The sequence below is a fragment of the Calonectris borealis genome, chromosome 1, assembly GCF_964195595.1.
Source record: "Calonectris borealis chromosome 1, bCalBor7.hap1.2, whole genome shotgun sequence".
In the NCBI taxonomy this organism is placed as follows: Eukaryota; Metazoa; Chordata; class Aves; order Procellariiformes; family Procellariidae; genus Calonectris; species Calonectris borealis.
In genome coordinates this window covers 10,578,951-10,601,470 of record NC_134312.1, presented here as the reverse complement: position 1 = coordinate 10,601,470, position 22,520 = coordinate 10,578,951, and the positions used below count along the sequence as shown (strand labels likewise).

Here is a 22,520-nt window from a genome sequence, read left to right as displayed (position 1 = left end):
TTTGTGAACCTTACATTATTCACACCAAAAAATTACAGATTTCACCACACAGGTATCACTCAAACTTCAACCTTCCTAATGAGTACATCAGCATGTGCAAAGACTCCAGAGCCAGAATGAGATTAATGGAATAAATTTAGGGATATATTAAACAGGAGGGAAGGGGAATAACTAAGCATTAACACAGTCCTTCATTCAATAATTGTCTGAATCAGGGGCATTGATTAAAGAAGCACACATGTTAATGTACAATACTGAAGCACATGAGAAAGAACTTTATCCCATGATGGACTGAAAGTACAGTAGTTTGCTGTATTATAGTAGCACCAATTTCAAAAGAGTTCATAACCATAATTAACTACCTGCTTATGCCTCAAAAACCTAGCAACCAGCTATACCAGACTCCCTTAATCTGCAGAAAATTAATTGGAAGTACTTTCTGACTACTGACCAAGTTTCATACAACACAGATATTTAATTTTAAAAGTCCTCAGATGATGAAACACTCCATTTTGTCTCGACAATTCAATAGCTAAAAGACTACAGACTGGTCTCCACAGCACAGGGAGCCTGTTGGTAAGAACACAGGGTAAATGCATACTCCATCGCCTTACCTCAGCTATGTGCGGCATTGGGTTAAATCCACAGAGATTGCACACAACTTTCTTGCACTCTGTACACGTATTAAAGTTGGGGGGATCCTTAGAACCAATATTTAGTCCAGTTTTACAAAGGGGACAAGACACTTTAGGCTGGCTGGCTTTCTCCGGTTCCGACAACCCAGCAGGTTTCTTAGTTTCAGCAGCCTGAGGCTTGCTATCTTTAGCCAAACCAGGTTTCTTTTCTAAATCAGACCCTTTAGTCGTTAAAACACTATCCGCTTTTGATGGCTCTGATTTTTCAGTCATAAGAGGCTTGGCTTCTTTCTTTACAGGAACAGCTTTTGGAAGAGGCTGAGCCTGACCAGCCTCTTTGGGGGCTGCCTGAGAGGCTGGAGGCTGTGATGGAGGCTGGGGCTGCTTCGCTGCAGGACCAGGTGGAGGTGGGGCTGATGTCTGAGACCCCGGCTGACCCGCTGTGGAAATTAAATTCGAGGCCTGGCTGAAAATTGAAGCTCCAAATCCAAAGAGTTTCCCAGTAACTGTTTCTTGTGGTGTTGTAGGCTGAGGTTTAGGGGCATCTGTGATGCCTCCCAGATTAAGGCTGAAACGCCTTGATTGCTCAGGAGTTTTCTGAGGTGGCTGGGGTTGAGGCACCAGCTGTGCTGGCGCTGGCTTGGGACCTGCCCCTGCCTGTGGGCCCTTGGGAGCTGGTTTGGTATCAGGCTTTGGGGCCGGTTTTGTTTGTAACTTCTTAGGATCATCTTTTGTTTGTGTTGGCTCGACAGGCTTTTGAGTTTTAGCATCTCTAGCCCCAGGCTGAGACGCAAGCTTGGGATCTGACTTCCGCCGAGACACTTGTGGAAGGGGTTTGGAATCTGGTTTATCCCCAGCTGGATGGGTGTCCTGTGACGGCTTGGCAAGCTCTGGTTTTGGGGAATCTGTCACTTTCTGTTGAGTTGGTGGAGGTCTGGGACCTGCCAAATCCTGTTTCGGCCCTGGTGCTGCAGAGGTAGGCACAATGTCCGTTGTAGGCTTCTGTATACTGGCTTGTTTTTGCTTATCTTCAGCCTGTGTTGGCTTGGCCTGATCAGACTTTGGTGTAGGATCTGTTTCCTGGGAGATCTCAGTAGGCTCAGCACGGGTTTGTTTCGATTTTACAGGAGGAGACCCAGGCAAGGACGATTGCTTTTTCTGTGGCAGGGTTTTTTTCGATTCTGCTAGCTGCGAAGGATCAGGTTTTGGAGAAGCATCTTTCTTTTGAACTGGCTGTGGCTGGGGAGATGGTTTAGCTGTTGAAGGTGGAATGGGTGTCTTCTGTTTGGGTAGAGGTGGCTGTGGCCCAGGACCATGACCTGGTGCTAGGTCACCACCTAACGCTCTTTGCATCTGGCAGTTTAAACAGAGCCATTCCTTAATCTGCAGAAAAAAAAAATTAAAGGTATTATAATTAAGATAAAACAAGTTAACAAAATCAACATAATAATAGGCTATTCTAGTGTATGGCTTGTTGCAATATTTCAGACTTCTGTGTAAAAAGGGAGAAATATTACCACTAATATTGTTTTGCAGTTAACACACCCAACTGATTTTTTCATTCTTCTCCACATTCCTGTGACTCTAACTATCGCTGAGCCCTTGCTTCTAATGACTTCACATTCAGTTTACACACAGCTGAATATTGGAGGATAAAAACCCAGCAGAATGAAAAAATGCATTGGAATTTCATGGGACCCAGCAGTGATTCATTTATAGTGATGATTTGCCAGAATAGAGGAAAAAAAGACAAATACTGCTAAAATAGTTTGACACACCAAGTCTGCTGACAGAAAACAATAATCAGAATTAAAACACAGTAAATGCATAATTACTTTTAAACATACATCTATCAAGCTCTTCATACAGCTTATGGTTTTGGTAATGGTTTAAATTACAGGCACAAGTGTTGGCAGTATACACGTATCCAATGAATTAGGCACAGAGATGTGTTAATGGACACCATATATTACAGACTCAAACTTTACCACCAATTTGAGGGCAAGTCTTCATTTGGAGTCAGTGAGGAGCTTTGCCTAAGCCCTGATGGTATTTTAAGAGCCATAATTAGGTTTCCCAAAATTCCTTTGTTATTAAAAGAAGCTCCCAGGGTAATTACCGTATGCCTGTATACAATGGGCCCCTCTTTTCAACACAGAGGAGAAGGAATAAGGCAAATAATGTATTTACCCATGTTTCTCATCCATTTTAGTACCTCACAACATTCATTCTTCTTCCCAAGAAGTATAACATGAGAGGGAAACTGCATTTTCCAATAAGACAGAAAAACCCAATAATCCTAAGTGGTCATCCCTGCCTTTGCTTTTGTAAAGCCTCACAATCTGAGGAAGGACCAAACAGGCTAAAGCAACATGTGGTCAGGAAGCATCACATGCTATTTTCCACATTTTACATCGCTAGCAGAAACATTATAGGCAGCAAAAATGCCATTCAGTATGGCACAGAGTCCCGTGGACCTACACCTGCAGGTCATTTGTAGCTCTACTTCTATCCTTTAGTCTGCATGTGAAACGCAGGGTGCCAGCTATGGCATTTGCACGCACCACTGCAACAGAGGGAAACTGCAATTAACACGGAATATAAGACTCAGATCTTTTCCCCTAAGGGTGAAGATTTCTGGATCCTGTTTCTCACTCGGGTCTGAAATCTCTACCATACACCATGGGATGAATCTGGAGGTACTACATGCAAAGAAACACTTTGTCTGAATAAACCCAGAGCTCACTGGAAGGAAAGAACTCTGATGTCATGGACTGAGGCAATGAATTCATTATTTTGGTGCTTTGCCAGTCTTGTATTTTCCCAGCAGCAAAAATTAAAAGAACAGTTGGACACAGTTCCCTAAAACACAGTTATTCCAATTATTCTGATAAACATGCTATATACGCACTCTGGAATATGAGCTCACTATTACTAAGAGCTTCACAGATGTCCCATTTTGGCCCCATCTGTAAGTTTACAGTATTCACGTTACCATTCATAATAATGCTGCTTTTATCTTCCATTTTCAACTCTCCGATCTACTTGCATCCCATACAGCAAATGAAACCAACTGAAACAAAACTGGAACACGTGTTTAAGCTCTGCTTTGAATTATTAAAGGAATTAAGTTCACAACTGCACAGAGGACCTGAGCAAAGATTACATTTAGCTTAACTCCCATATTGTTTGATTGGTGATCAGTTCCCTACAAGTCCCCTGTCCAAGGGACAATTACTTGCAACAAAGTAAATCTTAGATTTTAGATATTAGTAATCTAATTTAATTAGATACATATTAATACAATTTCTGGATGAATTATTAAGGGTTTTCTAGAAGGTTTAAGTCTAATCAAAGACCACACTTAAGCCACATACTCTGAACATCCACCTCAGCTGTCACAGCAGTCTGGCTTTGGCAAAGCGATTAAGATTTCTTGTATTAGGGAGGTGGGCTCTCCTCTATGGTGGAGAAAGATAGGATCCTGTGAGGAGCTTTTTAATGGGCCTAAGTGAGGAATGTCTTTTCCCACTAACCACAGGACTTTTACAGAGATTTGGACAATGCACTTTTCATGGTGATTCACTGCTCCTGCTTGTTTTTGACACCTCCACTTGCTCTTTTTTTTTTTTTTTAATGAAAGTTCTGTACTCTAAAGTAAGATAACCAGATGAAACCATGGCAGTAACAGGTGCCTACCTGCTCTCACTCAGCTTCCAGCAAATGTAATTTTAAGTCACTATGACACCTTGAAGGCCCCAAACGAAGTAGCTGTAGGATTGGGTGGGTCTACAGATTAAGTAGTCTGAATAATTCTTATGTTTAAGGTGTCCAGATTCCAACTGCATTTATAAGCATTTAGACTTGTCTTCAACATGCAGCTGGTCCAATCTGACTCTACTACCTAACTGGAGTCCAAACAAAAGTTAATTCTATACTACAGTTTTCAACACAATCTTGTGCAGAAGACAAAACCTTAACTCTCAACTGTTATTTTTTTCCTTACCTTAAAAAAAAAAAAATACATATATATTCACACACGCACTCTTAGTATTAAACTGAAGCCTTTAAAACTAAAAATTAATTTGCTACTCCTACAGCTGAACTTCCAAATGGAAAATGTAGGAAGTTTTACTTCACTGCATTATTTTTTAAATCTTTCTGGTTTAGACATAAAATTCCTCCCATGCATTTTAGTGGGAGGAATTAAGTGCCAAAACCCTCAAGTCATTATAACTTACACACATCATCTTCAAACAAATACAAAACTGCACAAATTGTAGTTCTGTGATTGGAACTGCAGGAGCGTGCTATATGATACAGTTTTGTACCAAACACGGGCCTGTTCATTCTACTGCAATTACAGAGATTTTCCATAAACTTTAACGGAAGCAGGCTTCTGCTAAGAGTTACAAGCTCTTACAAGTTATTACAGATGAAGCAAAACTTACTGCTCTTGTAGATACCTAAAATACTAATGTTTGTCTCTCCTTATAGGTCTTCCTCGACAGCAGTTCTGCGACTTTCTAGTTTCTGTCTCCGCATTTCTCGTATCTCTACCTAGAATTAAAAGGCAAAAGTTTCCAGGCAACACTTGAGCTTTTGCAGTTCCTGTCTACTTGTAAAGGAGATTCTTCTTTGATGCTGAGGATCCCAGGCTGCCTATTTTTACACTGATAGATGGGGGTGGGGGCTGGGTCTTATTTCTAGAAGTAATCCATGTGATTTTCTTCATCCTGAGACACATAACATTAAGTGTCATGACAAGGACTGTAAGTTTGACAGATTTCATGCAGCATTTTTGTTTAGATTTCAATACTGAACACAGAAAGCGCTACCTTTCTTTCTAACTCACTGATGTAGAAACTATACGCCCTCATAACAACAAACAAACAATTAAAATATATTTTATGTATTCATCAGCCATAACATCTTAAAAAAGCTTCATAAAGACTCTACTAGTTGGGAGCACCAAATGAATTTATTCAGTGTTTTAGTAACAACATCCATGGAGAATTACATTGAAGAAAATTGTAGCACCACGTTCCATAGCTCACCTTGCTTTATTCATTCATAATCTAACAGCTGACTCCAATAACAAATAGGAGCCACACTTCAGTGCTCCTTATCCCAAACAAAGCCAACACAACTGAAGGCAATCTGGAGCCTATTCGTTTCTGCAAAAGTGTTCAGATTTGTTCTAACTACGCAAACCCATCAAAAGCAACAGGAAAACTGTCAGAGAGTGAGTGCATCAACTGGCGCGCTCAATTTCTATTCCTGCAGATGAGAGGGAAGGATGAGAATCCAGCTTGATTCTAAGATTCCAGATATACTGTGAGAAAGAAATTTGGACTTGCAGATTGAACATATTTCATATAAAAATTACTGGCACACAATATGGATGTAGCTCTCAGAAGCCATTTTAACATCCCTTTTGCAGAACAGAGCCACATTCTAAGGCAATGGTCTCATTCTCATTTAGACCAGTCATTTGGTACTATAAAAAGGAACTTTAAGATATGCATAAAATATTAACATCCCTTTACATCGCCACAGAAAGGTAAAGATTTATAGAGCCTTTACATTGCCACAGATATGTAAATGGACTTTGCTGACATTGCTCAGCGCTGCCTCAAAGTTTTATTGACAGAATCAGTTTTTAGTCTGAAAACGCATCAGCTTATTTGGTTCCCGACAATTTTAGGGAACAAGCCTGGGCAATACTAGGGACAGAGTTTCCCTTCTACACCATCCTCCCATGAATAAGATCTCAGCTATTCGAAGTAATTACACTGAAACAAACATACAAACTATTGTATACAGTACGCAACTGATCCTCATTTGAGGCAAATAGATTATCACTACAAAATAAGTATTTACCTTCCTTTCAGGTATCAGATACAAAAGGCAACTAGGGAGTTGATCAGGAAACATGGACTCAAGATGCTCACAAAAATGATGCTAGGTTCTAGTCAGCAGGATGTTCCCCAGGTATCCATTCCACAAACCACAGCAATGGTTACCATCACTGTAGCTTGGTGCTAAACCAATGTTTGAGCAAACTTTTAAATAGCCGTTTTAAAAGACTACTTTTAAATGTTACTTAGCCATTTTTAAACTACTAAAAAACATTACTGGTTGAATTATGTTATGCAGTTATCACAATCTTAAAACATACTCCACTACTCCGCTAAAATTACTAATACAAAAAGCTATAGCTTGCATAGGAACTATGAGTGTTTGGGGAACTAATATTTTATAGCTTATATAAATAGAATCATAAAGCAAAATAGTGAACATATAATCTTTTGCCTTTTTTTTTTCTTTGAACACCAGTATTTCAGAATATCTAAAAGTTAGTTTTTATAGCCAAACGTGTTTAAGCTGCCTCATGCATAGGACAAGGGAAAAGATCTTAAACACAGCTCAGTGCCCTGCATCATGCATCACTGCAACAAATGCTGATTGCTTTCATTAACTCCATCTAGATTTAATATACTAGAAACACGTGAATGATTAACAAAAAATAGAGCTGCAAATCAAGACAGCAGCAAAGAAAAGGTTAACAAAGTTCATCTGTGCTGCACAGAGCGCATCCGAGTGAATATCGCTGGGATTTGAAAACGGATTATGCTGTCTGGTCGGCGCAGGGCTGGGCCATGCTGCCTGCCCAGTGATTACCCAGCAAACAGCATCTCCACATCACATGGCCTAACGTAGTAGTAAATTACAGTTGCTGAGCAACAGCAATACTGGCGCAGATGGCTCACTGCAGTTGACATCTTTAGCTATGCAGATTAATTTATTATTTACTTGTGTTAAAAACTGGACAGGACAGTTTTCCGGGCTAATGAGAAAACACTCCAACATATTGTAGAATATTGCCCAATTAAAATATTGAGAAACTATTTGCCATGCATAGGTACTTGCTTCTTTCTATGTTCTGCCTCTTTCTTTAAAAAATCCACAGGGCATCAATATTATTAATACATCTAATCCTAAATGTAAAGCAGACATATAAGAAACATAGGCACATAGTCTTCCTCTGAGAGAGAAACAGTGTGCGAGTGTGTTTAAATATTCCACAGAGAGAAACAACCCTTCTATTTGAGGATCTTTACAATTTTCCCAAATGCTATGTGGCAGTTCTAGCTAAGGGCAGAACTAAAGGAACTACAGTAGCTTCATTTCATCACAAAAATTGTCAATAATCTTCATTTCCATATAAATTGCAGTGTTAGGAACACTGGAACACCCCAAGTACTCTTTGGACCAAAACAAATATTTCACACAGAAATATTTTAAACTTTGATCATTTTTAAAAGACAACTAAAAAAGGCTTGTTTGAACCTGCTCTCTGATCAGTTTGAACCCAGACTAAACTCCATCCTCTTTTACAGAACATCTCTAGCTTTACTCCGGCACAGTTAAGAGTTGATATCTAAATTAATACTTTGAGAAAGTTAAAAAAAGCTTGGAGTTTTGTTGGGGTTTTTTTACTCATTTCTTTACAACTTATGATTATAACAGCTGATGGTAAGATTCAAGTCCTTTTTTTTTTTTTCTATTTTCTTTTGCATTACTTATATAACCCTGAATATCCCACCAAGTCTCAGTTTACACAGGGTGTACAGTTCCAAAGCTATTTCTCCTGGTATTAAAAAGCTTAGAATTTGTGGCATGTCACTATCCACAGTGATGGCAGTTTTATTTTTGTTTATATGTCATTTCCAGTCCATGTTGCATTCTGGTTCTTATGCACTACTACAACACAGCAGGATCTAGACTGTAAACTGCAGGGAGTATTTCAATTCAACCAATAGCTTCCTTTACTGTCATGTAATCAACAAAGATTTAATAAAGTCATTTCTATTAATTTTATTGTAAGTATAAGCAAAACTTATCTGGATTCACCACAAGAATTATAGTAATCTTCCTTATATGAATAGTATTTTAAATTATTATATATTCCTTTCCCTGTATAAGCTAATAATAATGATAATAACTGAAGAAATTGAATGCATTTCTGACTACTTAAATTCTCTTTAGTTACTGAAAATGCTTCATGCCCAAGTATTTGCTACTGTTTAGGATACTTGAAGGTGCAGGACATTAATAAAAACAAATACAAATACTAAAAATCATTATGAAGATTTGAACTAAATCATGATGCTGTTAAATCACCAAAGATTGTGATATGGTTGTACATAAAAATGAAAGCAGAAAGAAAGAGCAAAAAAATCAAGGCTGTAGTATCTAGAGCAACTGATACAGAAAATTCCTAGCTCTACCAAAAGCAGGAAAAAAAAAAAAACAGAGACATCCCCCCAAAAAAATTCCAGCAACAACAACAAAAGCCAAAATATTTTCAGATTGGGTTAAAAAAATTCTTTTTCCTGTTGAATTGAAAAATAAAGGTGTAAATCCAGTAAAATGTTCTACTTGATCTGAAATTATACACTCCACTTTGGGAGACTCAACCTTTTTTCCCCCCTCCTCTTTTTTCCATTAGGATTAATTCAACTTTGATACAGACATGTTGTTTCAAAAACAGTCAGAACCAATAAAATATTTTTTTGAACTCACTTTCCCTCGATCCAGAAGAGCTCTTGGCAAGTAAACAAATCCTACATCAATATACACAACTTCACATTATCTGAATGTGTAATTTTCAGCAAGTATCTAAGTAAAAAATTATACCTGGCTCCAAGACTAATTTTAAATGGTCTCTCAAAAGCATACTGAAACAGTGGATGAAATACGGATTAACGTAGATAAAATGCATGAAAAATAATCCCTCCTAAAAACTACCTAGAAGACAGGCATTCACATATGCACACATTCTCATCAAGGGTGGGCTCGTGGAGCAGAGCTCACATACAACCAAGTGTCCAACATTAAGAGCTTTAACACGCCACTTGATCATCAACTTTACAGATGTCCATCACAAAGAATGTAATGATATATTGTTACACTTTAAACCCTTGCTGAGTCCGTGTCGTATGCATCTTCCAATAACTAGTTTGCAGGGATGAAAATTTACTCCAACTATGGAGCATATGCACTGATCATTTAGGTTTAACTATAGTAGTTCATGCTTTTTGCCTGGCTTTATCAAAAACTATACATGTGTTGAACATGGATAGTCCCTCAGATGTCTTTGCTCATTTTCAGAAAGCCTACTCCTATGCAAATGTTTTAGAGGGCTGAATCTTTTTTTGGGAAGTGCTGGTTTCTGTTGCTAATGGCTCATGGGAGTGGTTTTGGCAAAATAAAATCTAAAAAAAATGAGAAAAATAAATCACCATGTAATAAAATAAATACACACCTGCTACAAGGTTCTGATGTACATGAAAGGAAAATGGAATAGAGTACCAGTCATCAAACCTGTTTATTTAATTTTTTCCATTACTTTATGCAACTGTTGCTAGGCAGTCATGTGCCATGGTGATGAGTGGAGTGTGAATACCTAGACAGATTAGAGAGACATATGTTACTGAACACGTTATGTATGGTGTGTTTTCTCTCTAGACTGCTGTACAAAACCAGATACCAACTACCCTTTTCCCCAAGGGGACCGCAATGTCAGATGGTTCAGAGAAATAGTTCAAGGGGTCTGACCCTGTGGCAATACAGGTATCACTTTCTGCTCTTAGTTACACAGTTCTCTCTAGTGAGTTAAAACAGAGAAAGTGCATGTATTGATGCATTTTAAATAGAGGTTTAAATGAAAAGAATGAATAAAAATTTTAAAAAAACAGGACTTTTTATAAAGGTTTTACAATGTATGCAATCTACTTCCTGAGCCAGTTTGTAAAGCCTGCTATATTCTTTCCAGAATCAGCTAGAAATAAAGAATATAGAAATTTAGAAAGATCTGTATTGGAAAAGTAATTCACTCTTAGTTATGAAGACTGAACTATCCTGTAAGAAACTTGTAAGAAGACTATCTTAAGAAGGTAGTTCAAGCAGCTGTACAGGGGAAAGTGCTAAAGAACAAAAGCAATATAAATTCTTTTCTAAATAAAAGCCTTTCACTCTCCCCACATCCAATTTGAAATTATTGCTTTCCAATCCGTAGTCTGTTTTAACATAAGCAATAAAAATAGCAGCTATAAAAGGGCATGGTAAAGGCACAACACAGGATTACAGAATCATGAAACTTGGCAAAGAGAACAGCAGGAAAAGTCAGTATAACAATAAGAGGTGAAGATATAGTCAGTAAGTGCATGGGTAAGAGACAAAGGCTTTTGGTCAATAACAAGAGAAGCCAAAAGAAAAAACTCGCACCGTAATCAAGAAAACCGACAGCTAAGACACAAACTATGGTTTTCATGCTGACAGGAAGAAATGTGTAAACTATGATAAAGGAGGAATCAGAAACTTTTAATCTAAATATTGAAAGGAAAGGGAAACTGGAAAGAAAGTTTGAGAATAACTCAAGTGGGAACCTTTGCAGCTGAAATAAGTCAAATTTTTGTACATGCCAGAGCATGTTCTATTACTTTGCTCCAACTGTTCAGTAATAAAGTCAGATGTGATTTTCGTTGCACTTCACTACAGATTGGAGCAGGACACCCACAATGAAGTTTCAGCAAGACAGCTGGTGGTGCAAAGCTGAGCAACTGAGAAAAGTCTGAGTGGGAGTCAGGAGATTGGAACAAATAGCTGAATAAATTAGACGTCCAATACCTTCATTTACTGAAATTATTTCATCATGAAATAAATGCATATCCTGTGTTTATATCAATGTGTAATATGAAATTCAAATCTGCTTTTACATATGTATGCAATCAGTTAGTCTTAAATGCAGCTGTATTTATTGTCTTAAAGTCCTGAATTTCACACTTACAGAGTACCCGCTTCAAAAACTAGTCGTTATTCATGGAATTTCCAAATACTTTGAGATCTCCTTACATAAACTCTCTCTCAAAATGCATTTTGTTTGAACATACCAAAGCTGTTGACCATTTCCATGGGAAACCTGAAGTTTTTAAAGGAAGACAAACTAGGAGCTCCAAGAGACTCCAGAAGTACACTATGGAAATAAACAACTCAGCACCCACAAATAAATGTAAGAATTTTTGGTCTAAAAACATTCTGTCAGAACCTGAAGGTAAAGTTTTCTTACACAAGTTCCTCTTTGACTTTAACATCAATGCATCACATTTTTTGTCCATTATACATAAATATATCCTTTTTCAGCCCAAACTGTCCAGAATGACATGCTTTATGACCTTTCCTCATATACGCCTTGATAATATAATCTTTGGAGCACCCGGTTAGTTGCAGATGCTCTGAAATTTCTGCACATGGCTGTTCAAGTCACTCCTTTTCCAGTCCAAGCATTAATGCCAACTATCTCAATCCTGAATTTCCCTAAACCCAAACAAGAGAGTACGCTCCTAAACAATGCAATGTGCTACCAATGGTTACTGTGATTAGTCTTTCAGGTTTAAATTTGCAATTTTAATACAAATCAATAAATAATATACTTGCTGAACACAAAAAGCCTGCTGTTTGTTACCAGGTACCCACCTAAAAGTATCAATAATAACCATGTGTACTGAAAGGAAATCTAACTGCTAGCAATGTTCTTAAATCATTGTGGTACTGAGCAAACAGGTTGCCTAGAGAGGCTGTGAAGTCTCCATCCTTGGAGATATTCAAAATTGGCTATGAGCAACCTGCTTTAGGTGACCCTGCTTTGAGCAGAGGGCTGGACTACATGATCTCCAGAGGACCCTTCCAGTCTCAGCGATTCTTTGGTTCAATTTTAAACTTAGTGATATTATTTGTCAGATTCAAAATATAGTAGTAGTCTGTACTTCTTCCTATCAGCATCTCTGATCAGCTAAACTAATAACAAAACAAGACAAAAATAGGCTTCCCAAATACCCCTTCTGGCTATTTATCATTAGTTAGTCTTCGGTGCCGGTCTGCTAAACTTGAATTTCTATAAATTGATAAAAGTGTTGGTACTGAAAACAAACCCAAACTACATTGCAAATTTAGAATTAGCATATCAGGATGTATGAGAAGCTGTTCAAGCAATAAGAAGAGATCAGACATTCATATGAAGCCTTATTCCCACACAGAGCAAGTAAGGGATGTGTATAAGCACATAAATCAAGCTACCACAAACATCAGGTTAAAATAAGTTCATTTGAAGTCCTAATATTACTTTCCATGCCATTTCTGTTATATAATTACAGCAAGAATGGTGATCAAGGTTAGAAATAGTCCACAGAGATCTCTTTCTTAGCATCCCACAAGAATGAAATAACCTGAGCATCACCAAGTCAAAACTTATGACTCAGGCTTTCAGCTAATGAACACTCACACAGCTACAAAGCAAATTCACCCCACATCCTTTTCCAAAGCACACACTGGGGCTATGAAGAGTCATTTTCATAGTTTTTTGCTTAGTTAGTTCTTACAGCAGCAAATTTTACTTATTTATAAACATATTAGCACATGACTATTGTGGTCAGATTATAAACATATTCAGTGAGTGCTTAAAATCAAGCCAAATGGCAAAAAAGTCACATTGGGGTTCCTCCTATTTTTATACGAGGAAATGAGAACACACTTCTATACACTGTACAAACAGAGAACCATTATCTTCTTTTTTCCCCCCAATTTTACCCCTTTTACTCGTAAGCAGTTTTCCCAAATAGTATGATTTTTTTCACCGAACTTGTTAAGGCCTTAAGTGATCGTGATGATACATTATAACCCATCTGATGTTCCAGCATAATGAAGGTAAACTTAATTTTGTGCTCTGGTAGCAAACATCAGTTTAAAAACTACTCACCTCTGTGAGATGAGGATTAGGATTAAACCCACACAGGCTGCAGACTACAGTGCGACACTGCGTGCACGTGCCGTAATTGGCCTTTTCTGGAGCGTGCAGCAGCAGCTCCGTGGTTGTGCAAAGAGGACAGAAGGTTTTCTTTGGGGCGGACTCGGCGGGTCGCGTTGCACCGGCTTGCTTTTGCTGCGAGGGTTTTTCAGGCCCTGGTTGCTGGCCCGGTGGTTTTGTAAGCCCTGGTTGTTGTGCCGGGGGCTTTGTGGCCCCTGCAGTCTGAGAAGATGGTTTCGTAGGCCCCGCCTGTGGCGGCACTTGTTTTACAAGCCCTGTTTGCTGCAGAGGTGGCTTCCCAGGTCCGGGCTGCGATGGTTGTTTAGCAGGTCCTGTTGGCTGAGCAGATGGCTTTTCAGGTCCAGGTTGCTGAGAAGGTTGCTGCTGTTTTGGAGGCCCTGCTTGCTGGGCAGATGGCTTTACAGGACCTCCTTGCCATGCCGGCTGTTGAGATGGTTGTTTTACAGGTCCTGGCTGCTGCGATGACGGTTTTGTGAGAGGTGGTGCTTGGGACGACGTCCTAGCATTGTCTGGTTGCTGTGGTGATGGTTTTGTCGGGCCTGATGAAGGTTTCGCAGAAGTCTGTTGTTGGACGGGCTTCGCTGGTTCCGACTGTTGGGGCTGAGGTTTCTGTGGTCCTCGCGGCTGGGGTGGTTGTTTCGCTTCTTCTAGCTTAGGGTCCGCTGGGTGACCAGGGCCTGGCTTCTGCACTTGCTTTGGTTCCCCAGGCTGCTGCGGCTGAGGCACTGCTTTGGAAGACTCGGTTTGCTGGGGGGTAGGTCTGACAGGCCCCTGCTGAACAGCTGGCTTCGGAGACTGCTGCTGAGCCGCATGTTTTGCAAGGCCCCTCTGCTCGTCAGGTTTCCCTTGCTCTTTCTGGGTAACTTTTTGTTTCCTACCGGCTTCTTCACGGGCTGCATCTGAATCTGATATCAAATCAAAAGGATTGAATTTGTTCACAACTGAAGTGACTGCACTCAATGGATTGGCTTCTGAGAGAAAACTGGGCATCATACTTGGCTTCTGATCTTCTTTAAAATCAGTCCTGGATTTTGATTCCCTTAGACTAATAGAAGAAGGGCTCCGTCCCGGTGCCCGTTGTTCTGTCTTCAGCACGTCTACTGTTCTGCTTTTACTTAAACTTGGTGGTCCTGGATCTGGAGGCTTACCTGGTTGCCTGGGATGGTGGCTTGTATCAAGCTCAGGATGTCTGCAGACAGAAAACATAATAAAATTAAAATAATGCAGAGTACTAGAAAAGTGAAATAAAATAAGATGTATCTGTGACCCTGGAAGTGCTCTGGTAATACTGTGAAGTTTCTCAGGTGCTTAAGTGTTCGCAAGACCAAGGCTTATAACATAAGGTGCATGTAAAAAGTATTTAAATAAAAATCATTGTTCTATAAAGGCTTATACAAGTATTCAGCCATAGACTGATTTATTATTTAGAAAATAATCTGATACGACCACAATGTTTAACCAGATAATTTTCTCTTCAAAAATCTGAAGAACTCAAAGCTTCCTATTTTACCTAAATGACTAACTCTCCACTCTATCCCTTGGGATACAAACATGGGGAGACAGAGAAGACTAAAAGAGAGGCGTCAGAAAATTTGCAGATCAAAGAACAGCCGTAGAAGAAAAACACTGCATAATACAAAAAGTTTATGTACTTGTGTTTTGGCTACTTGTACAAAATTTGGATATATTCACAATTCAGTATGCAGCAGGGACTTAAAAGTCCTAAAATCCAGGTACGTTAAGAAGTATATGCTTCTCTTTAAACTATTTACTTTGCCACCCATCCACTCGCAAGTCAGAAGAATTTTCAATCAGATAAAACAGATGCCAGTTCACAGAATTAGTCCTGAAGCTTTTTTTTTCTTTTTAAATAGAACTACTATAGAGCTTCATCCCAACAATTCACATTGCCCAGCAATAAAAAGAAAATCTCTCATTACATAGGGATTTTTCCCAATTCTCTAACAATAACATTTTGCTGTGTTTTCACATAGGAGAAAGTAAAACTAAGAATGTAGGAACAAAAATCAAGATCACGTCTTCATATGTGGCATAGTATTCTATTTGTTGCTATACTCAGCTGCAGCTGGAGGAAATAATATTGTATTCAATGCTATTGCTAAAGGATGTAATGAAATATTCTATTCAGTGCTATCACCCTCCTTTTGCTGGAAGATACAGTGTTCTCTCCAGTGCCACAAAAGTGTTGCAAATACAAAATTTTCGGTCTTCACTTTGAGAGATCCAGTTAACTGTGATCTTGTTTTTCCAGACATGACATGTCTTCTTGGGCATTCATGAGCAAAATAAACAATCACTCATTACCTATAACTGTATTCCTTAACTAAAAAAAAAAAAAAAATTAAAAAAATGGCGCAATTCCGTTTAAGAGTTTTATCAGAAGTCTGCGGAATCATATATAGTAGACATATTGAAAAATATATTTTACACTGTGAATGTTACCATGGGTTTACTATTATTTCTGATTAATATTTAGAGTTTTCATTACATACAAGCAATGGCAATATAAAAGGACAAAGCTAAGAGGTAGCCATTTCTGTGCTCATAATTCTCGCAACATGTGATTTTCTCACAATCTTGTATCTGATGTTTTTGTAAATTAAAAATTTCCACATGAAATGCTTGTTAAGGACAAACTATTTCCAGCCTTCCATAACTCCATTTACCCTTCCCCATTCTCGTAAAATTATTGGCCATAATACTGGGAAGTTTACAACCTTAATGTGGAACCCACTGAAATGAGTAGGTGTGTTTCCATTGGCGTCAGTGAACACTGATTAACTCATTATTCATACAGAGGATAATCCAGAAAAGCCCAACAATAATCTAATTCCTTCAAACATTTGGCATTTTTGCTTGTTAGAAGAACAATTTTATACTCTATTTGAGTATACTCTATTTATACTCTAAGTGAAATCATTTCAACTATTCTATTAGTGGCAGTCTGGTACACTTCCAGCATTCACATTTGCAAGTGTTCAAAATGTTGGAAGGTTTCATTCAACAATGCTAAGAGTGATAAGGGAAAAAAAGAAAAGAATCCATGGTACTATTAAAACTCAGGTCAGGAAACAGGGTACCATGCCCAAACCTTACAGTGTGAAGGTGGAAGAAAAAACAAAGTACAAAAACACCCTAAAACTGTTTTTAGAAATTGAACTTGGGACATTAACAAGAAGAAGTAACTGTGGATCCCTATTGGAACAGAGTTCTCCTCCAGCTTTCATTTTTATCAACATGAATAAATTTCCACCTGATAGATGTCAGGACTTGAAATGAGATTAAAACTCATGAATCTAGGAAATAAAAAACTCAGGTGATTCTGCAAGGCTGCTGGTGTATTCTGAAGACCAGACTTGCCTTTATACATAACAATGTTTCTAGGAAATGGAGATAGAGCGTCGTTAACTAGTGGAAGAAAAAAGACTTGAAAAGACAAGTTTCATGAGAAGTGTTACCTCTGTCAAAAGCCAGGACTTGCTCCATTTAGTTTTAAGTGGCTGGAAGTTGAAGCCTTCTTTTCTAGAACTATTTTACACCCAGCTACAGACTGACATTGAACAATTTTAATTAATCTGGAGAATCAGAAATCCTCAAAAAAAAAATCTTGTCTTTATTTGACAAGAATTTTCTTATTTTAAACCTTTTGAATCATGAAAAATCCACCATTGTTTTAAAGTCTTCAATCCAGACTCAACAAACAAAATCATTTAGTCCTCCCTCACCTAATTCTTTTCTTTGTGCTGCTATGTTTCTCTTCACTTTGGCCTTGATTCACAGAGCTCATCTTTTTTCATTTACATGAACATTACAGCCAAATCAAAGCTTGTTTTGGAGTCAAGAGGAGATTTAACAAGACGACTATTGGTCTAGTTCGTGAATGCCATAATTATAAAAACCTATTTAAAAAGGCATGTCTTCTTCCCATTCATCAGTATAGTTTGAGAGAGAAGTGCAATAACTACACAACTCCAAGATAGTTAGATCTTTTCATATCCACAGACAAGATATGTATAAACTTACACTCACCCCTGGTGGCTAACTTTTTTTTTTTAAGTCAATAGAGTGATGGCATTAACAAAAATATATTTCTTCTGGAAAATACACCATAAACATACTTTAGAAGTGTGACACTCAGTAAGACTTCTTAGCATTTCCTCTCAAAATGCAGCAGTTTTTTTTCTGTTAATGTCTATTGTGAACAACTTAATGAACGGGGGAAAAAAAAAAACACCAAAAAAAACCCCAGCTGCATTGGATGGTTCATATATTCAGTTTGGGTATCTAATCTTTTCAGATGATGTGGAACAATTCCTCAGCAAGTGGACACTGCCACAGTTAGAGTCATTCGGTGAGGCTAGAACAACTGGAACTTGCTTACAAATTGACTGCGTATGTTTCAGCTAAACTTCCTAACCATGAGTTTTCTGAAGACAGGTAATTGAAATAGGATAGAATTATTTCCATAGGTGCTTGGCATCCAAACTCTGACTGGAACCTAGAGAATAAAACATTCAAAGGAAAAAAATGTAAAAGGTACATTTGATTTAGGCAGTTCACTTTAGGTGCTCTAGATCTAAATGCTTATATTAAAATGTATAATAAATATTAAATGCATTTATTTAGCTATTGCATTTTTGAAAACTTAAAAGCTCGAAGCCTATAGAAGTCCTAGAAGCTACAGCATGTATTTTATGATGGTAAAGGTGCAATTACATTTCCTGGTACATACATTACTTACTATTAAAAAGTCTGTAGTTGCAAAAATTGTTACTTCAGGATATCATCAATCATGAGGAATTTGTACACTTCAAGACTTGGGTGACTTTGGGAGGGGAATGAAAGCAATTAGAATAGGAAATAATTATAAGTCTCTCAGGTAAGACTACATAACAGCTAATGTTACAATGGAAATCACAGAGAAAAAATCCAGTTCACAACATGAAAAAAACAATGAGACAATGCAAGAGGGATACTGTCATAATGCAAGGCTATATAAACTGGAAGCCAGAATTCCTCTCTTGATCACTATTACAGTCACTTAACATTTGGACTGGCATAACCACACTAGAAAAAAAGCTGTTGGGAACAACACTTGTAGAGCATTAGTTAAGAGGTATTTTCCACGTCTGATTTCTTTGGCCACACAGACCAAAAAAAAGCTTGAAGCTAAGGAATCTGAATCTCAGCAGGCTAGTTCTTTACTTAAGCTGAAGTCTGGAAGAGGCTGATTCTTACTCCAACGGTTTGGATCAGGTTCTTCATAATTATTCCCATCATTCTTCGTAGATCTCAATAGCAAAGAGAGGTGGGCAAGAGGAGCAAGTAAAGCCACGAAACAAGAGCAGGGACAAGTAGTAACCTCATTACAGTGTGACAGGCACAAAGATGCTATGATGGGAACTGCTACAACCCCACAAGAGAACCTAGTTGATAGGCTGTTGCACTGAATGTTAAAATGTCAACTTTGACTAAAAGTTAAAAGGCTGTAATTCACAAATATAGAGTGCCTTTACTTTAAATGGAGGGTGAAAGTATGGTATGCTAACAAGATCAAAGTAGTTTCTGATATCATAAATATGTTTGCAGGAAAGCAGCCATTTATAAATGCAGAAATATTCACATTGCAATAAGTTTAGCCTATTCTAAAATCTTCCAAGGACATTTATCTTACTTTTGACCGGAACATTAGGATGAAACAATAAACTTTTAAAGTCTTTGTGTCTTTGCTCATAGACTGTTATACAAAAGGGAATTTTAAGCTTAGTTTCACAGAACTAACCAATATGATTTTTTTTTTCCCATTAACATCTATAGCAGCTGGGTAGAGCCCTGAACCAAATGGAAAATTATATTTTACATACATACAGTGTTAATACCTGTTTAATAATTATGCAAGACATGAAATAGGAAGATTTGATTTCCAGTTTTAAAAAATGGAGACCGTCATCTCAGGTATAATCCCAATGACTTCAGTAGTTTGCCCAAGGATGAATGCGGTCCCACCCTCCTTGCTTCTCTTCTTCTAGAATTCACTTCTATATTATATAAACTCAATATGCATTTATCTAGGGCGAGGTCAATACGCAAGAGCCGTGTTGAGTCGACGAGGCTCCTTTCAGCATCCTCCTTCAAGACAAACAGCCCACCCAGCCCCGAGACCGAGAGCCGCTGAGGCGCCGGCCTGGGCGACGGGCGGGGGACGCCGGCGACTTCAGGACCGCGGACAGGGCGCGGGCGGCCAGCGGCGGGGGAGGCCGGCACCGGCACCGGCACCGGCAGCGGGGCCGCGGAGCGAGCCGGACCCGGGCCGGGGCGGGGGAACGGGCTTGTTGCACGTCGGGCACTGAATTTACTAAGGGGCAGGGAAAGGGGAAGGAAATTACCCTAGGCTTCGCGGCTGCACAACCAGGTAAAGCCATCACTATCCAGAATACTGAATCCCGTGGCAATCAGTTTAATCTATTATTTCGCCTTTCTTTCCCCTTTCAACAAAAAAGGAAAAAAAAAAGGGGGGGGGGGGGAAATAGACTGAAACAGACCTCTTCAATCCATGACTATTTAATGAAGTCAAATGATAGTTGTAGAGATTAAGAATTGGCAGAGTAATGGCTAGCAAATGCATTATGCCCAAAAGCTTTGAAAGATTCAACAAGAATCTCCTTCTCCAGAAAGAGAAGCTTACAGAGCCCATCATCCCTGGGGAGAGCTTCCCTGGCTACTACCTGAGCTGCGGGGCACTCCAGCCCTGTAAACCATACACACACACACACAGAAAACCGAAACGTTGTCTGCAAATCTCTCTCCTCCCCAGACACCGAAACTACCCGTGCTCCGGATGGGTGCGAAGGGAGGGAAGGGGAGACGGCGCAGCCCACTGGAAGCCGAGGACCGTCGTTACTATTAGAAACCACCGGAGCGGGAAAGGCTGGAGAGTGCCGGCTCCATCCCAGTGTCCGCACTCGTGCAGCCGCCCCCTTCCTCCCCTCCCTCGGCCAGCAAAATGCAACGCCTGCCCCCGATGCAGCGGGCCCGGATCGTGCTGCGACTCGCCCCCCGCCCCACCGCGAGACGGAGAAGGGGGAAGGGAGGAGCGGGAGAAGGGAGATTTTCCGTGCGTGCCTTTGCATGGGAGGCGGCTCCGCGCCGGCGAGGTTCCCTCTGGGCAGCCCCTGCGCCCTTGACATGACAGCGGCGATCTGCCTCCTCTCCTCCTCGCTCAGCTGGCTCAGGTCCGCCTCCACCCCGGCCGGGACCAGGCGCTGCAAGGGGGCCGCGGGGCCGCCGCCATCCCCGCCTGCCGCCGCCCCTTCGGGGAAGGCGCCCAGCCCTTCGCCTCCTTCCAGGCTCGCCTCGTTGCCCATGGCCGCCGACGCCGCGGCTCCCCGCTCGCCTCCTCTCCCTTCGGCCGCAGACCGGGCGGGGGGGCGGCTCTCCGGCGCGCAGCCCCGCGCCCCAGCGGGCGGAGCGGCGGGCGCTCAGGGCTCCGCGGCCGCCGCCGCCAACCACCACCACCACGGCCCCGCGCGGCGGCAGCGCCGGGGCCGGGCTCGCTGGCTGCCGCCGCGGCTGCCGGGGAAGTGCGGCGCCGCCACCCGCCCGCCGCGCCGCGCTCCGCCGCCCCGCGCAGCGCATGCTCCGGGCGGGCGGGCGGCTCCCCCCGCGCACGCCACCGCCCGCGCCCCGCCCCGCGCCCCGGTCTTTAAAGGCACCGCGCGCACCCCACTCCCCCGCCGCCGCGGCCGGCTGCCGCCCGCACCGCACCGCGCCGCGCACCCGCCGCCGGCGCACCTTAAGCGAGCGGACGGGTTGTGGCCGCGGCGGGCTCTCGGCCAGCCCTCCTGGCGGGCGGTGGGGATGCGGCGCCCACCCCCGGGGGGGCTGCCCGCCGTTCTCCTCCCCTCTGCAAATAAGGACGTGCTCGCAAGCAGGAGAAGCTTGACGGAGCCCAGCTCGCCCAAAGCACGAAGTAAGGGAGGCTGGAAGGCACGTCTGGAGGACACCCATCCAAGCAACCCCCTCAGAGCAGAGCCAACGAGGTCAGGTTGCTCAGGGCTGTGTGCAGCTGAGTTTTGAATGTCTCTACGGGCGGAGATTTCACAGCCTCTCTGGGCCCCTATCCCAGTATTTGACCCCCCTCGTGATGAGCGGCTCCAGTCCGTCAATGTCGTTCCAGGACTGGTGAGCCCCAAACTGGACACAGCACTCCTAATGCAGTCTCACAACTGCTGAATATATTGAGAAGAATCACCCTCTTTAACCTGCTGGCTGCTCTTGAGGTAGCACAGCCAGGTCTGCCCTTGCCATTCTTCACCACAACAGCATACTGCTGGAACATGTTCACCTTCTCATCCACCAGCACTTTTTCTGCAAAGCTGCTTTTGGGCCAGCCTGTCCTGGTGCATGGAGTTATTTCTTCCCAGATACAGGACTCTGCACTTGCCTTCATGAGGTTCCTGCCAGCCCATCCTCCTGACTGTCAGCAGGCCTGCCTTTCAGTGTATCTACCATTCTCCAAGCTGACATCATTCACATTCTTGCTGAGGGTGTATCCCATGCCTTTGCCCACATCATTAACAGAAACATTAAATGTTATTAGTCATAAAGGTACAATGAGTAACGTGCCACCAGTTGGGCTTGAAATAACTAACCACAACCCATTTGAGCCTGACAGTTCAGTCTGTTTTTCACCCACTGTACAGGTCTCACTAATTTGGCTATAAGGATATTATAGTTGATCGTGCTGAAAGCCTGATGGAGTGTGATTTGCCTGGGGTAAACACATGCTGTCTGTTTCCAATAACCTTCCTGTCCCTTGTCTGCCTGAACATGGCTTCTGGAAGGATTTGCTCTGTGACCTTCCCAGGAAGGGTACTAGCCACATTAGCCTGACTGCCTTGTAGTTCTCCTGCAGATCCCCTTTCTTGAAGACAGGTGCAGTGCTTGCCTTTTTCTGGTCATTAGGGAACTTTCCA

General features: G+C 41.1%; 1 protein-coding gene across 2 annotated transcripts in view; it reads right to left on the bottom strand.

Moving 5' to 3' along the window:
• The window catches only part of PCLO (piccolo presynaptic cytomatrix protein), a 378,538-nt gene extending 357,578 nt beyond the window's left edge, over positions 1 to 20,960 (bottom strand). For both annotated transcript variants that reach the window (XM_075144408.1, XM_075144419.1), the window contains exons 1-3: positions 20,668 to 20,960; positions 13,456 to 14,713; positions 615 to 2,018 (exon numbers count right to left, since the gene is read on the bottom strand). In XM_075144408.1, the coding sequence (XP_075000509.1) occupies positions 615 to 2,018; positions 13,456 to 14,713; positions 20,668 to 20,909 (2,904 nt within the window). In that variant the 5' untranslated portion in view covers positions 20,910 to 20,960. The remainder of the gene's footprint in view (positions 1 to 614; positions 2,019 to 13,455; positions 14,714 to 20,667) is intronic.
• Positions 20,961 to 22,520: the final 1,560 nt, after the last annotated feature.